The 17,216-nt window shown below is 35.1% G+C and overlaps 2 protein-coding genes across 8 annotated transcripts; one reads left to right on the top strand and one right to left on the bottom strand.

Annotated features, from left to right (window-relative positions):
• The first annotated feature begins 503 nt into the window (after window positions 1–503).
• On the top strand, window positions 504–4,718 carry LOC121810914. Of its 4 annotated transcripts, XR_006052470.1 has the most exons (8): window positions 504–634; window positions 1,364–1,701; window positions 2,290–2,773; window positions 2,879–2,884; window positions 3,112–3,410; window positions 3,651–4,007; window positions 4,311–4,361; window positions 4,450–4,718. XR_006052470.1 is itself a non-coding variant. In XM_042211651.1 (7 exons), exons 2-6 carry the CDS (start codon window positions 1,405–1,407, stop codon window positions 3,981–3,983), a joined length of 1,419 nt encoding a protein of 472 aa, XP_042067585.1. In that variant the 5' UTR covers window positions 504–634; window positions 1,364–1,404; the 3' UTR covers window positions 3,984–4,007; window positions 4,311–4,718. The 4 variants fall into 4 exon arrangements, 3 of the variants coding, with proteins under 3 accessions (XP_042067585.1, XP_042067587.1, XP_042067586.1); XM_042211651.1 differs by having other exon boundaries at window positions 4,311–4,718; XM_042211652.1 differs by having other exon boundaries at window positions 513–634; window positions 1,387–1,701; window positions 4,311–4,718.
• A 4,206-nt stretch (window positions 4,719–8,924) lies between these two features.
• LOC121741117 (serine/threonine-protein phosphatase 7 long form homolog) lies at window positions 8,925–12,636 on the bottom strand. Of its 4 annotated transcripts, XR_006037785.1 has the most exons (5): window positions 12,394–12,636; window positions 10,497–11,327; window positions 10,336–10,423; window positions 9,762–10,197; window positions 8,925–9,685 (listed from the first exon to the last, which is right to left on the bottom strand). XR_006037785.1 is itself a non-coding variant. In XM_042133813.1 (2 exons), exon 2 carries the CDS (start codon window positions 11,324–11,326, stop codon window positions 10,634–10,636), a length of 693 nt encoding a protein of 230 aa, XP_041989747.1. In that variant the 5' UTR covers window position 11,327; window positions 12,394–12,636; the 3' UTR covers window positions 10,432–10,633. The 4 variants fall into 4 exon arrangements, 1 of the variants encoding a protein (XP_041989747.1); XR_006037784.1 differs by having other exon boundaries at window positions 9,762–10,423; XR_006037786.1 differs by having other exon boundaries at window positions 9,762–10,423; window positions 10,497–11,281.
• Window positions 12,637–17,216: the final 4,580 nt, after the last annotated feature.

Raw genomic sequence — 17,216 nt, 5'->3', positions numbered from 1 at the left:
AGCAGAATTTTATAGAATATCAGAGCCAGAAAGAGAAGTTGGGTAGTCAATGTGTGGGGCCACGCCCACATGGTGGGGAAAGAGTGATATTGGGCTTTAATTAAAATAAAATAAAACCCAGCAAATAATGACTAGTTATAATTATGTTGAATAATCGGACTAGTAAAAATTGATCGAACAAAATTTGAATAAATGATAAATAAATAAATAAGGCATTTTTATACGAAAATATCAAACATAAATCATTACAATAAAGAATTATTCAACTTGGTAGCATATGCATGCCTACCAAAGAATTATCCATACATACATACTAATTGTAGTACGAAATAATAATTTTTAAATATTATAAGTTAATAAAATATTTAAGTACTTCAATCAAATAAATATTTAAAGATTATCTAATTTGCCTAGTAAACAAGTCATAAATAAAGACAAAATATATTACTAGCCCAAATTGGTTAATTTATAAAAAAAATATTAGTATTGAATAAAATGGGAATGAAGTGGTGCCAAAGAGAAATAGGAAAGCTGCAAAGTGCAACGTAGAAAGAACTATCGAGCCGCCCTAGCTGTTTTGCCATCTTCTCTCACTCACTCTACTGCTCGCCGCTCCCTCTCTCTTTCTCTCGAGGTAACAATCCCAGTTTCTTCTTTCTGTTGTTTCATGTAAAATTTCCCTTCCCATTCACGGTTTTGAGTGAACTGTCAGGCCTGAATTCGAGGTGTTCTCAAGTTTTGAAATGGCGGAGAGCTTTTGCTTTAATGTTTTTCAATTTTCACGTAATCAAACATGATGTATCCTAAATTTGCTTGCAAGTTGAAAGTCTGTACGATTTTGTTGATTATCTCACGTGCATAAACCCTACTTTCGCCCATTTTATCCCCACATTTAGAAAATGTTTTCAATCCGCATTATTTTTATTGGAAACGAGCCACGATCCAAATTTGATCGGTCAATGGATTGATTTTGAGGTTAACTCTGTGTTGCAACTCCAATTGTCCACATTGCTGCCATTTAGATGCATTTATGGTTCCATTGTCACAATGCCGGAATGGCTGTGTGGTCTTGCAACGAGTTCTGTCAATTAGAAGTTTAACTGCTTCTTGTATTTTAGCCTCTATTATTTTGATTGGAATACAATATGATTAAGTGAGATATACATCGATGATTAGGTATGAGTGCATATCCAATTCTAAGCACATATAAGGATATCTATAATTTCTTGTATATGTGTTTTAATTGGGGGCAGTTAGTACTCTAACTAAAAAACGCATTTAAACTTGAAAACTAAACTTCTGTAGATTGTGATTATTTGCCTTTAGTTACTTGTCAATTTTTGTTTTTATTTTGTCTCGTCAGTAAATCAAAGCAGATCCAACCAGTTGGTCCAGTTTTCTGGCATGGGAAGCAGAGAAGAGTCGGAGGTTGATGACGAATTTAATGAAATTTACAAGGCATACACTGGCCCCGTGGTTTCTAATATACCAAATGAACCAGAAAAAACAAGCAAAAGGTCACATGCAGGTTCTGACAAAGAGGAGCAAACTCCTGATCCTAATGCTGTCCCAACAGATTTTACTAGCCGCGAAGCAAAAGTTTGGGAAGCCAAATCTAAGGCTACAGAGAGGAATTGGAAGAAGAGGAAAGAAGAAGAAATGATTTGCAAACTATGTGGTGAATCTGGTCACTTTACTCAGGTGCTTTTCGTGTACTAATATTAATTGATTGCAGCTTTGTCCATGTGTATGTATGAAAGTAAGAGAGAGAGGAGTTATTCTTTTGGCCCCTTCAATACCTGTGCACATTTTGACATCTTGTTCTATATGAAACTCTTTGAGTTTACTACCTATGAAAGAACTTCTTCCGTGCACTAATAACGATTAATGTATATGCTGCTTGAGTTTTCTTTTTTTTGGCTTTCTCAAATTCTATTGTCTTGCTCTGAGTTGTTCCCATAGTCTTGGATTTGTGAAAGAAGATAATTTAGTGTCTAGGTGTTAGGTTATCTATTACTTAACCTTTTTCAAATTACAAATGCAGGGCTTTCAATTTTTCATCTTACTTTAACATATTCTGCCGATTTTTCTCCAATTTATATAATCTAAAATGGACTTCCTTAATCTTTCAAATCCTAACTGAATCTTTTTCAGGATTCAACCAGTTGGACGTGATGTTACCAAAAATAGCTCTTACATGATCCTTCACATGAGTTCTTGTTCTACTTTACTTATGTATTGAAACCACTCTCATTTCATTATTACAGTTTCTAATAAATAGTGTTTTAGGGTTGCCCGTCTACTCTTGGAGCTAATCGCAAGTCGCAAGACTTCTTTGAAAGGGTACCTGCAAGAGATCCTCACGTGAAGGCTTTGTTCTCGGAAGATGTAGTAAACAAAATTGAGAAAGATATTGGATGCACAATAAAAATCAACGAGAAATTCATAATTGTCAGTGGCAAGGACAGGTTGATCTTGAAGAAAGGTGTTGATGCTGTTCATAAGATTAGAGAAGAGGGTGATAATAAGGGTGTTCATAAATATGTTGAGGAGGGCGAGCGCAAAGGTTCGTCGAGCTCCCCAATTTCACAGTCCAGATCATATGAACGTAGAAGTCCTGTTATCTCTCGACTAGGACGATCTGGATCCCAAAAGTCCAATTCCAGCCCCCACCGTGCTGCACATATTTCTCATAGGTATGGCAGACAAGAGAAAAGTGTGGAAAATCGTGTGCAAGAAGATCTTCGAAAACTCTCAAGTGTCTCTCCCCATGGTAGGTGGAATTTGGATATGTTAGTGCCTTACATCATATAAGCTTCATATTTGTCTGGTCCATCGTTTTCAGTAATATTGCTTGTTTTTATAATCTTTTTTGCAGCAAGAGGTAAGTTCTTAGGCCCAAGCGTTATGTTCGATTCTGATATTACTTACATGGTGGTTCTGAATTGAAAAAGGATGGTCTCCCAATTGACTTTTTTTTTCAAAGACTCCCAAGTCTTGCTTGCCCCAGATGGGTTCAATAAGAGGATTTAAGATAGTGTCATGATAAAGCTGCAAGAATTGTTAAACATCTTGAAAGGAAGTGCTAAACAATACTTTCCTTTGGTGAAGCTTATGGTATTGATGGAGGTAGAGGTCAGTCAAGCCATTCCAAGTCTCCAGTCCGTCCTTCTTACGCAGCAAACTCCTTTAACTCATATGAAGGCCATTCTCAGAATAGAAGCAGCTTCAGGGCAGATGGATGGAGTGCTGACAGAGGTGGATCTGCTATGCAGCCGGAAAGTAAGTTTGAATGCCCTTCCTTTCTCCAGACACTGGAGGATTTGGAGTTGCAGTATAAAAGGGAGGCTATGGAACTTGCTAAACTTCGGGACAAAGAAGAAGATGATGAAAATTTTAAGCATCGTGAGGTTTGTTATGCTTCTAGAGTTGTAAATGAAGTCATTTCAAGCTTAATTTTGTGCATATTGCATAGCCTGAGTGCGCTTAAGCTATAATATTAATTAAATATTATATTTTTCCAAACACATGAATTCTGATATGTAATGGTGTTGCTATATTCATTTTGGGCCAGTCCATTTTTATGTTTTAGGCTATTAGCAAAGTAGTAATTAATCTCTGTTCATTTTCCCCCCTGTCTCCGATATTAGGCTGTTACAGAGATGAGGGAGAATTTCATGAGAAAAGTAGCTACACTAAAGAGTGAACATGTGAATATGTGGGAAGAGTTTCTTCAGTTACATGAACAGAGGAGGCAACAAGCATGTCAACACATTCCTGAATCTGGTTTTGCTGGTTATAAGCAACCGACTTACCCAGACTTTGACGGTTCCGAAAATCTTTATCACTCTGGACCTGGTAGTATGCACTCAAGGGGCAGGTTTCCAAATGCTATGGAGTGTTATCCTTCTAATAGGTCACATGACAATTATGACGATTTCCAGCGTCGCAGGCGTGGTGACTTTGCTTATAATCGATACTGAAATTTTTTGGGAAAATGGAAATTGGTGAGTCGACAACCTTTAAATCCCCTTGTGTCATTTGTGACAGTTTAGGTGAGGTTCACAACAGAGTGAATTTCTTGCAACCAAATTGCCTTGTTATGAATCAGAGAACAGCACTCCAAAGCAAATATAATAATTCTTTGGCATAGAACTATAGGTTTTTAGGGTATGGATAGGAAGAATAATGTGAATATAGTATAGTTACAGGTTGCTGTCACAGTGCCAGATGAAGATTTTGTAAATTGGTGTCTTTATTTTTGCTTAAAATGCAATCATAAGCTGAATTACCGCTTCCATAATTTTCAGGCTATTATTGTTGGTCGGATGCACATGTTGCACTCGGAGCACTCTGTCTAGGTAAGTATAAATGTTTGTCATGCATTCATGTCACCACTAGAATGCAGCATTTTTTCTCCCTCGTGGGTAACATCTCTGTTGCTTCCAGTCTTCATAGGAATGCCTCTGTAATCCAAAAATCCACTGTTTGCAATGCAACTATGTAATTCTGGGTTTTAGGTAAGAGATTGGAAAAGAGAGGTTTATTGATCCTATTGATGTTAGGGGCTTTTCGAACCATTTTTTTTTGTCAGCAAATCAAATGATCTGTTGTTACATGGCCTCGTTAATGAGCCAGCTGTGTTTCTATTCATTCTTTATGAGGATGATTTTGTTATATCCTAACAATATGGAGTAGTAGAACTAGTCCAACCTTCATTTATGCCCCAAGCTATAAATGGATGAGTTTAAGGGTGGCGTTTTTGGCCCAAGTAGTTAGGATGAAGCAGCTCTTTGACAGTTGAGTTTCTTGTTTAGCTGAAGAGTTGTTTTATCTTGGTGAATAGAGACAATGGGAGAAGCTGGTTTTTATTTCAAAAGCAAACATAGAACCTTGATTCCTTAGACTTGTGTTAGAAAAGATTTTGTCTCTTGGTGGCGTAAGGCCTGAATTGTAGTTAGTACTCCTACTGTCCCCAAAGAATATGCACTTTGGTTCAGCAAGAATATATATGCACTTTGGTCCAGCATGGGTTATAATGTAAAATTGATAAAGTAAGAGAGGTAGAGAAAAAAAGTAATTAAAGTATTGTTAATGGGGAATGAGTCCCACCTTATTAGAGAGAAAAGACTTTTCAAAATTAGAAAGTGCATATTCTTGTGTAACGGAGTGAGTATTTGTTAACAACAGTGTCACTAGGAGTGTGGGGCGCACCCCATATTGCTTACTAAACAAGTCCTTGTTAATCAGCTTATACACCTTAAATAAGAAATACGGAGTAATATTATGGTCTTCAACAACTACACCTTGATAGTATATGATCTGACACGCTTCAAAATCATATTTTGCATTTTTTGTATTTATAAATATCGAAGAGGATTAGCTGAAGTAGTTAAAGAGTGAGCTTCGTAGTTTACTTACATGTGCATATATATGGTTGATAGAAACAACACATCATTTTTGTTGTAATTGTGTCAAATATATCTTCAGATAACGATGAAAGCTCTATAAGGATTATGTGTATTTGTGGCTCAAATTTTCCAACCCTAGCTACAAATTTTGATTTTGCACAAAATTTTTAAAAGTTGCCAAATTGTCAAAAAATACATGAGTCTGGACATTGTTGTGATCTCTTTGCAATTAGAATCTTTGCCTAAATTAAAGCTAACATAGTGTTAGCGTAGCACTACACCAATCAAAAAGATGTCACTTTACTTTTGAAAAATAGGCTAAAATCTACCCCCACAATACCCTCTCCCTCTCGCACCCATATACCTAGTTTTTTTTTTCTGCATATGCAACCCAGATTTCTTTATCTGATATCTTATACACCATCCGTCCCATAAAAATAGGAATATATTTCTTTTTCATCTGTTCCATAAAAATAGCTAATTTCCATCTATTGAAAGTTCTTCCTAATTCATTACCTATATACATAAATTTATTTACAAGTTATACCATTATGGCCCACCAATAAATACTAATAAAAATATGGATCACACTTTAACTACCCTTCTACTCATGTTTACTTTACCAATTACGCATTAATTTACGTATCGTCCCAAATGTCACTATTTTTTGAGATAGAGGGAGTAAGGTTTTCTTTCTCTCAATTTTCTTGTTGGATGTGTAGCTTTTTCTTTCAATGTGGGATAAAACTCCTTATTTATAACTACATGATACATCTTCATCATCTTTGTTTATATTAGTTTATATCTTAACTATCTTCTATTATTACAACTTAACAACAAATATAATTACATAAAGTATTATTCTTTATCATTATCGATTTGTTTGTGTATAAGTTTATGTGTATGTTAACTAATAAATACCATTATACACATTAAGAGAATAATTATTATACAAATTGTATTAATCTAGTGATAACTATAATATGAATAATTATTTATCTATATACAAATCATATTACTCAATAATTGTTTATTCTTATCTATCAAGAATATATTCATAAATAATAATTTTATTTATATAAATTATACTACATCTATTAGAATAACAACTATTATACAAAATCATACTATTAGTCTACTACTAATATATAAATATATAAACTATATTATACCACTAAACAAATCATTCTTTAGTTATCTATTTTTATCATTATTATACCAATTATATTAATTGTTGTTTTTTCACATTTTAATCAATATATTGAGAAAAATTAGCAACATACTTACATTTAAATCAAATTATTTGAACACGTTCACATTCTATAAATATACAAATTATTAGCAACATGCAACATTCAAATTTAATTAAACTATTCTAGTTGATGCTATTATTATCTATAAATTTGTCTTAGAAAAAGAATCATAACAAAAATAAAGATAAAGTTAGTAAATAATAAAATGTGGTAAAAAATAAAGAAAAGTAGAAAACAAAAGAAAGTTTTGTATCCCACATTGGAAAAAGATGAATGAATGATCTAAACATGTAGTTATAAAAGAAAATACTTCAACATATTTTGTCCCACATTGAAAGTGAAACAAAAAATATTCAAGGATGTCTCTATAAAGATAAACAACCAAAAATGGTTTCTTAGAATTCTTAAAAGTGAGCACATTTAAATCCAATTATTATTATTATTTAAACACACCCACATTCTATAAATATATAAATTATGAGCAACATGCAATATTCAAATTTAATTGAACTATTCTATTTAATTCTATTATTATCTATAAATTTGTCTTAGAAAATGAATCATAACAAAAATAAAGATAAAGTTAGTGAATAATAAAATGTAGTAAAAAATAAAGAAAAGTAGAAAACAAAAGAATGTTTTGTATCCCACATTGGAAAAAAGATGAATGAATGATCTAAACATGTAGTTATACAAGAAAATATTTCAATATATTTTGTCTCACATTGAAAGTGAAACACAAAACATTCAAAGATATCTCTATAAAAGAGAAACAACCAAGAATGGTTCTTAGAATCATAGGCTCAACAATTAAATATGGGCTATTATGAAACTATTGTATTTATTTATTTGTGAAATTTGATTTTTATATATAAAACTTGATTTTTATAAATAATAATTTTTTTTAATGTTATGAACCGGCGAACCGCCGGTTCCGGTTCGCGATATTTCTGAACCTGAACCGGCCCGCTTGAACCGCAGAACCGTCATCCGGTTCGAACCGCCGGCGCCGGTTCCGGTTCCGGTTCATGAACTGGTGGTTCCAAACCGCCGGTTAACCGGCGGTCCGGTTCGGATTGTGCATGCCTATCTAGTACTATCACCTACTACTATTCATGTAATACACATGCATTGTTCATCTAATACATATATATTGTTGTTTGATTCTCCTCCACATTTAGTGATTATGTTGTGAGCTTTACTAGAATCTAACAAGATTTGGATTAGCCCCATCCTAAAACTTCTATTTAATTAATTTAGTAGCACATTTTAATTTGAATTGGCCTCATCAATGCTCCTTTTGATTTAATTCTATCTCTTGTGGTGGTTGTGTTTAAGATATTCTATGTACATTAATGATTTAAGTTTGCTGACCGAGTTAATATAAGTATCTTTTTTCAAAGAGTGTTAAAAAGTTCTTATGAACTTTATATTTACTCCCTCCGTCCCACTAAAAATGACTCACTTTTCTTTTTATTTTGTCCCAACCAAGATAACCCATTACTAAAAATGGAAACACCTTTATCTCAACTTTATTCTCTCTCTCTTACTTTACTCTCTCCACTTAACACACAAAATAAAGGTGAATAAAACTCCGTGCCACCCAAGGAAGGGGCCATCTTCCTTGGGACGGAGGGAGTACATTAATGAATCCCAACTAATTAGGTATTTGTATAATAAAACCTAGATCAGAACATCTCTTGTGGACAATATGAAATTCTGTGAACCGAGAGACTTTTCTCAGAAATCACTCGCTCTTCACTGCGCGACTTTCGTAAATCGGTCATAACTTCCTCCACCGAACTCTGATTGAGGCGTGTAAGGTACTCACGCGAAGTTCATTCAAAGACAAAGACAATGGTGGTCTTTGAAAAGTGTTTGGATGTCATCTTGACAGGAAAATGATTGATCGAATCCAGCTGTAGTTGAACTCTTTGATGCACGGCTTCCATGATCGTATCATCCTCCCCTTCTTGGAAAAGATTTGTCCTCAAATCTGAGCCTTCTTTTTTCCTCGCATCCTCGGGTAGCCCTCGAGCTTTATTGGATTCTTGGCGTGTCTTCTCTCTCATCCTTGGACCCCCAACCAATCCATGGCTCATGTCGAAGAAGAAACTCTTGACGTATAATGTTTCTGTGGAATGTTGAGCTACTGAGTAGATTATGTTTCTATTGAATGTTAAGCTACTAAATAGATTATTAAGGTCAGAGACTCATTTGCAAATAGTTTTAAAATTTTCAGCAGAGTTTACCCTATATATTGATCAAACCACATGTAAAAAAATATATAAACAAAATACCAACACAATACACCAATAATTCCTACAGGATCCAACAATACAATAGAAGTGAATGTTCCAACACAATACACGACAAGTATTCCAACACAATCTCATAATAACAGGTACACTATCATTGTGTATATTTATTCGGCTTCTTTGCCCAGTTCACACGTTTAGACCTTCTAACTGGTATAGTGGGGCAGTCCATGTGAGCACTATCCTCTGTAGCATCAACATTTTCATTTCCATCATCTACTTCAGCAATAGCTGGAGGGCGCATCATATGAACAGATAGATCTGGTACTGTTGGATTCTGCATTTCTGAATTATTATAATCGTGGATATCCTTGTCGTCATCCCAATTTCTATTTTCTTTAGCTGCGTCATGTAATGACTCTAGTATGTCCTTGTCGTGGATATCCATGCCGTCAACCCAATTCCTATTTTCTTCAGATGCGCCATGTGATGACTTTGGTATGTCCTGGGACACTTGGAATGGCATAAAATTACAATGTCCGCCGATTTAGACACCTTTCTAACCGCCACCACGACCTATTGGCCCGAAACCCTAGGACATATCCACATCTGTACGTTGTCTGGTAGGCAAGACTGTACGCTCACTCTCGCCGCATTCAACAAGGCAGTTATGAACAAGCTTCCTAATATCATGTAATACTGATAGGGAGTTATTCTCGTCCACCTCGCACGTCAAGTGATACACATATCCCAATGTCTCAAACTGTCACAAAAAAATATGCATTGTTAATGACATAAATAAATACAATGATAAAATAATTATATAAAACAATACTTACAGTTATTGTTGATGATGATGCACCAGTGTTCATCCCCACATTTGGGCGACTGCCGGGCCGAGTGATGTATGTAATCGTTATCTTGTTATACCACTCCATGTACACCGAGTTCTGTCCACCAACTCATGATCACTTCTGAGAGGTTCCAAGTACACAATGTCCAACCTTCTCTCCCATTGTTGAATATAATTCATATTCTCTAACTGTCAATTCTTTTTGGATTTCCCTCGGCGATTTGTATTAAAATGAAATCATTGAATCCCCACTCACGCATTTTTGGAATGAAAGGAGTCCCACCAAACTGTCGCATAACACTCTCAGGCTCATGTGCCTCGACAATAGCCCAACACGCCATATATGTCATTGATCTTCAAGTTTTGTCGATGTTGTTACAGATGTCTGGTAATTGGCGTCCAGTGTACAACATCCAAATAAACTATAACAATTTATCCATTAAATTACTAGATAAACACATATATGTAAAGGTCTTATTTATTTTACCTACTCACGTTGGAGACATAAATTACTAGATATGATGACTTTTCGCGATATATAAAAGTGTTATTTGTTTTACCCGGTCATGTTGGAGATATGATGACTATTCGTGATAATGTATAACAGAAAATTTGGGCGCATTGTTAATCTGGTATGAGCTAGACCACCTACAATATGAAAAAAATAAAATTTTAATATTTTGCCATTGAAAACACCAAAACATTTACACATTAAGCTTACATTGCTACACATGGAGTGTTTTCTGTATGCATACATGTCAGCACAAAGTCGGGTCTAAGATTGGGCATTCTCTCCCACACCTACAGCTGTAGAAGTACCGTTGGACCTCCAATATCTTTCTTCCTACCCATGGAAGCCTAGCAAAGATTATGGTACAATGTAGCAAGTGTAACATTTGGCCAACTATACATAGGGACATCTCCAACATTCTGAAGCACGGTCAACCAAATCAAAGGTACTTTACACCTCGATCCATCAGGTAATATCAACGCTCCTAATAGTATAAGCACAATCATATGTGCCCGTTGAATGTAGACTTCAGGGTGTAGACCATCCTGTAAAGATTCCAACACCATCTTATGTACTAGGGCCGATACATGTAACCCGTTTTCCTTCATCTCACATTGATGTGAAGAGAATCCCAAAAGTTCATCACATAGATCCTGCCACCCTTGTTTACTACAACTATTTCCTGTGAAAGGTAATCCATGTGCAGGTAGACCACATAACACTTGTACGTCTTGTAATGTAATAGTGGTTTCTCCTATAGGTAGATGGAAGATATGTGTTTCGGACCTCCAACGTTCAATCAATGCTGTTATCAGAGCATGATCTACAGCCAAAGGCATCCGATACTGATATACTCCCCCAAAACCAAATCTTTGGACCCAATCAATCACGAACTGGTGAAGATTATCTATATCCCAAAAATGGTCCTTATAGCGACGAATGGTGAAAGGAGTTATTTCCTCGCCTTCAAATGCTCGAAGAGATATGTGAACATTCTGCCATAGCAAAGCAGATGGATCTTCCGGTCCATTATGTGACATCCTAATGAAATAAACATTTAATAAAAACATATATCGATTATAATCCATAAACTCTACTCAAATTTGAAAGAGAAAAGATTTCTATGCTTTATCCATCCAATGTGTTTGACAACAGTTGACACTAATTTCGATTAAAAGCTCAAATTTATCAAATTAGAAAATTGAGAAAGACATGAAAAATGAAATATGCAAGTCTGCATAAGGAACATTAGTAGCCTCATTTTACCAAAGTTCAACAGTAAATTCAACTATAACTAGCAAATTAATCCTAAAAAGAGCAAATTTGTCAACAAAAATCAACAAAATTCAACATTTCAATACCAAATTCAACAAAATTCAACACCGAAAGGTTTATAGCTTTTAAAATGGCTCAAGCTCATTGAGTCAGCACCAAGAGAGAGTTAAGGCAGTTGATGAGTTGTTTTAGATGTTAGCTCCAACGTTCATATTAGTTAGAAGTGACTGATCGGGCTGGGTGGCTGAGATTGAGCTGGAGAGATCGGATTGATCTCAAGCATTCAAATAGCTAGCTATAAACGAGAAGCTGCAAAACATAACGGGAGAAGAAGAGAGGAAAAATCATTCATTGAGAGTTGTTCCTTGAGAGTTCAATTCGAGTGCACAGATTCATCTTGTGGTTTTGGGTCTTGATAGATTGTTCTTCATTTTCTCTTGTAATCTTCAATCTTCATAGAGTACTAAATAAAGATTGAGTCTGAAGGTTTTCCAATTGATATCTTTTCATCGATTACTATATTTTGTTTTATTGTTCCATTGTCATTCAAGAGTAACAAATACCAAATTCAATAAAATTCAATATTCAACAAAGTTCAATATTCTTTTATGATTAGAGCAAATTTATCAACAAAGTTTAATACCAAATTCAACAAAATTCAATACCAAATTCAAAATTCAACAAAGTTCAACATTCTTTTATGGATTAGAGCAAGTTTGTCAACAACATTTAACACTACATCAACCTAATTCTATAAACCGACAAATTATAAACCCCAAATCAATATCCAACAAAATTCCAATAATAATCAAAATTAGAGGTGAAATTTTACCTAATACACTTAAAATAGGAATGGGAGCAGCTAGAAGTCAAATTGTCATTGATTTTGAGCGATTTCGCCAGTTGGTTCGCACAAGGGAAGAGTGACTGAATACGCGCAGGGAAGGAGAGAAAAAGTGGGGCTTCTGTATTCAAATCAGACACGCGAGAAACTAATGTGAGTCTTTTGATATTTGAAACCGCGAGACCTATTTCGTGTTTCTGATAATTGAGATATCTAATTCGTGTTTATGAATAATTGAAACAATAAAATTACCTTGGGTAAGGATAATGCGTTGTTAACTTAAAATGTATTTGCAAAAAGCGTGTTTCAACGCATCTTAGTCTAGACACGCAAGGGGTTAACGCGTCGTTACCTTAACACGTATTTGTGAAACGCATGTTTACTTAGACACGTAAGAAGGAAACGCATGTTTGAGTTAAATATGATGTAGGAATGAGATTCTTGTATAAATCCTACGAAGGTTATTGCTTGTTACATGTAAACTATTTTGGTATGTTAGAGCATCTCCAACTATTTACACTTAACTCAAACTCGTTTTAGTGTAAATGTCACATCAAATATGATTTTACTCTAAACATTTACACTTAACTCAAACTTAAAAGAACATTCTCTATTTTATGTTTTTTTACTCATAAAATTTGAAAAACTTTTGGGTTTGGGTTTAGTGTAAACCTAAAGATAGGTATTTTTTCCCCAAAAACCGAAAAATGGGATTGGTTTTGGAGCTAATTACGTATCTCATTTTAGGTTTTAGTGTACCCTTGGAGATAGTCTTAGTCACTAGTATCCAAAATAGTATAAGATTAGGTTATGGAAAATCCTCACGTATTGACAAGCCAAAGTAGTGTGTGTCAATGTTACTTATATATATTTAGAAATAAGTAATTATTGAGATCTCATAGTTGGTTTACATAGCAAAAAGTACATACCTCAACGTGATATATTTGGTGATATATTACACTCCAATTGTACCGATCATCCAAACTAGGAAGTGACTTCAGATCGACACTAGCAACTGTTCATGATTGACTATCCACATCTATTTAGGTTGAGAATGACAATAACTAGTCCAGAGCTGATAAGGCTCGTTTCATGCATTGGTTTTTGGTGATATTATATGCTTTTTTGGGGAGATAATGCGCACATTTGAGATTAAGTGTGCAGATATTTGCTGGGTCAAGTAGATGCTGCAAATTGACCGAGCAGATGCAAAATGAGCAGAAAAAGGAGTAAAAAGTGTCAAAAGTCCGCTAGGTCAAGGAGAATTATCAGGAGGGCAGGTGTGTGAAAAATCTACCGGACCAGGAATGCACACAAATTACCCGGGGCGGGGAAAATGGAGCAGAAAAAGTGAAGAAAGGAACAGATTTAAAAGATCCTATTTTAAGGGTACAAACGTCAAATCATGAAGAGCATACCCTAGGGATTCGAGCTTGAAGCCTCCCTATATAAAGGGACCAACATGAATGAAGAAACAGCGCTTAACGCTATGGTAGTTAGGTAGGAAGTTCTCAGTAGCGCTTAACGCTACCATTCTCGTAGTTTAGGTAGGAAACTCTCATAGGCGCTTAACGCCACCGCTTTCTTAGCTTAGTTTAGTTTATTTGCTGATTTCTTAGCTTAGTTCAATGGTTTCGATGGGGGAATTGATGACTCCGACGTTGGATCTTTGTTTTCTTTACCGCTTTTGAGGCGATGTAGTTAGATCTCGAGTTTCATTGGAGGAATTGACGACTCCGCCTTTGGATCTCGACCTATTTCTGGTATTATGAAGCTTTGGTGTTTATTTTCATGTTGATGATGCTATTTACTCATATTTCTTGGATGCTTTTCGCAATTGGTGGCTTAGATGTTTAGATCCATGATGTTTACATGATTCCCAGTAGTTTAGAGGTTAAGATCTAGTTGTTCATGTGCTCGATTTCTGAGATTTGTTAGTTTAGGTGATGCATGCAAGGTTAATCTGTGTTTTTTCCGCTTTCTGCTAGACCCAGTAGCTTAGATCTGTTAGTTTAGGCTTTAATTTCATGTTTAAATTTAGATCTGAGATTGCTCTGTTTTCATGGTGTTTAATGCTCTGTTTTGTTCTGTATTTCCCGTAGGATTCATGAAAAAGACGAAGTTTGCTGGTGGTTAGAATCAGATCTGCTTTAGTTTGTTAGTTGCAGCTTTCTTGTCAGTAGCTATTTAGGGAAATCTGCTATGTTGCTTTTCTTACGCTCTGCTGTCTGGCTGTTTTGGGAAACTTATTTGCTTGACCCAGGAAATTTGGTGAATGATCTAAAGTTAAATTTCAGTTTCAAATCATGATTGCAGTTACATTTGAAGCACCTTCAGTTCTCTCGATCCAGTAGATAGAACAGATTAGGTTTAAATTCCCAGGTCTAGTAGTTAAAACTCAGCCCTTAATGAATGCGTGGCAGCAGCCGATTACTTTTCTGATTGTGTCGTAGGAACAATCTCGAGTAGGTCCCTAGTCTCTGTGGTTGGACCCCGCTCTTGCCGCTTATACTTTTTTAATATTCGTTGCGTTAGTGGGAAAATTATAAATCTTGTTTAAAGGGGGAACACGTGCACACGACACACGTGCAAAAATCCTCTCTTTAAGAGCCTTTGTCCTAGCGGCAAGGAGCTTAGACATTATTGCAGGAGGTGTCGAGTTCGAGCTCTCTTGACATCAGTTATAATTTCCTCATATCTATAGTATATGAGTTTATTTGTAATTTCCTCCCTATATAAGGAGTTGATTTTTTTTTAAACTACAAAGTACTTACTCGAACCCCTAAACTTTAAAAGAAGTTTCTTTTAAAAGAGAATCAATCACGGTTCCCTATCCACCCCGTGTTGACTCGACCCCCTAAACTATAAAAGAAGTTTTCTCAATTGCCTTTAGTTACGCTTCCTTAAATTGCTAAATTCTATTAATGTAATGGTTTGGCAATAGTCAATCAAATCATCAATATTGTTGTTGTTGGAAATACTATAGTACGCTAAATGTTAAATCATCAACACATTTGTTCTTAATTTAGTTTATTTTGGAATTACACTATATTTTTTCATTGTGGGTCAGGCATGGCCGAGGGTCGAGGTTCAAAAATGGTGGTCGGTTATAGTCATGGGACACAAGGTATGTGATTATGTGTAGCACTCTATAATAACTGAGTAATTTATTTTTATTGAATTTCACACGGACGCTCATATGTCGTCAATGAAGATCTTCTCTACAAGTAGTAGTAATATGGGGTGTATCAAACCCAACAAAAGAGAAAAGACAAGACGTGGTTGGTCTTTTCGTGAAGGATGGAAGTGGGACAATGGTTTAATAACTGAATACCTCATTTGAAGATGCTTTGAAATGTGATTTCTCTAAAACTAATATAAGGGCTTACCCTCACATTGTATAAAAAACGACTACATGGACAAAGAGTTGTTACTCGCTGCAAGGAACTCTCAGTCGCAGACTCGTAGCGGGATTGAATTCAAACTCAACGGGGATCACGGGATTGAGTGTGAGAACGAACAACAGATCATCTATGTATTTTATAAAATTTATTTATACTATTACAACTCCGTGGATTTATTTTCAAACTTTAGGTTTTGAAATGATAATGATATTTGATCTTTATGCCTCATGTTAACTGAAATGCTGAAAACACATATTTGGTCATGACCGAGCGAATGGCATGAACATTGAAGATATCTCGAATCTGTTAATGTACTAGATGGATATGACAAATAGGGAGCATGAGAGTCGATGGTGATTACCATGTCAACTTAGAGACGTTTTTGCGAATGGGAATGTTCAAGATGGTATTCTCAACGATGTAGCGGAGGAAAATGTGTCCAAGGCAAAAGAGATTACCCACCTCCAAAACAATCCTATAAAAATTACAACATTGGTGATGGGGTGGATGTTTCTTTGATTTGTTTAGTGAAATGCACAATGACAACAATTCTCGAATGAAAGTCTTATCTTACAAAATCGGTAATGAAATAGCTATAAGCAAGGGACGGAATATGGTATATGATCATTTGGGCTAACTATTCACGACAAATTTGATGTGTGTGACACCCTCATTAAAGAAACAGATCGGCTAGAGTTCTTTATGGGCTTACCCGATGAGGTCATCGGGTAATTATGTTGGCATTGGTAGAACGGGAAGACTTATCTAGTACTTGTGTTTTTTTATTTATTTAATGGATATTGTTTCCTTTTTTTAAGCTTCATTGTTCCTTTAATTTTCACTTTAAAATAGTGAGAAATTATCCACTATTCTTCTAGTAATTTTGGAGATATCATTTACCATATTGTAACTCTCCAAGTTTGATATATATAAAACATACTCCCTCCTCCCATAAAAATATATGCACTTTTCATTTTCGTCAGTCCTATTAAAATATGAGCATTTCCATTTATGAAAAGTTATCCCAATTTATTAACTCTATACATCATGTTATTTACAACTTATAACATTATTAAAAAACTAATAATAATGGAGGTCTCACTATCCACTAACACTATTTTAACTACCTTTCTCCTTTTATCTCTTACTTTACAAATTTTATCTTAATTCTCATGTCATATCATATGTCCATATTTTTATGGGACGGGGGGAGTATATTCTCTTTGTTAGCAAGTGTCTTGGTGAAACCTACCAAGTATTCGACAAAAGTGTACAGTAACTTATAGAGGTATAAAACATATTACACACACTAAATGCTCGACGAATATCCTCTCTGCTAGCAAGTATCTTGGTGACACCTACCAAATATTCGACAAAAGTACACAATAACTTATAGAGGTATAAAAC

Source organism: Salvia splendens, chromosome 7 (genome assembly GCF_004379255.2).
Source record: "Salvia splendens isolate huo1 chromosome 7, SspV2, whole genome shotgun sequence".
In the NCBI taxonomy this organism is placed as follows: Eukaryota; Viridiplantae; Streptophyta; class Magnoliopsida; order Lamiales; family Lamiaceae; genus Salvia; species Salvia splendens.
The sequence above is the reverse complement of the archived record's forward strand: the minus strand, read 5'-3'. Positions and strand labels throughout refer to the sequence as shown.

What these genes read in the sequence shown, in the direction of transcription:
- LOC121741117 (XM_042133813.1), bottom strand. Translation starts at nt 11,326, where the DNA reads ATGTCACATAATGGACCGGAAGATCCATCTGCTTTGCTATGGCAGAAT.
- LOC121810914 (XM_042211651.1), top strand. Translation starts at nt 1,405, where the DNA reads ATGGGAAGCAGAGAAGAGTCGGAGGTTGATGACGAATTTAATGAAATT. An exon ending in AATCTGGTCACTTTACTCAG is followed by an intron (nt 1,702 to 2,289) that starts GTGCTTTTCGTG and finishes ATAGTGTTTTAG; the next exon opens with GGTTGCCCGTCTACTCTTGG. An exon ending in AAAATTTTAAGCATCGTGAG is followed by an intron (nt 3,411 to 3,650) that starts GTTTGTTATGCT and finishes CTCCGATATTAG; the next exon opens with GCTGTTACAGAGATGAGGGA.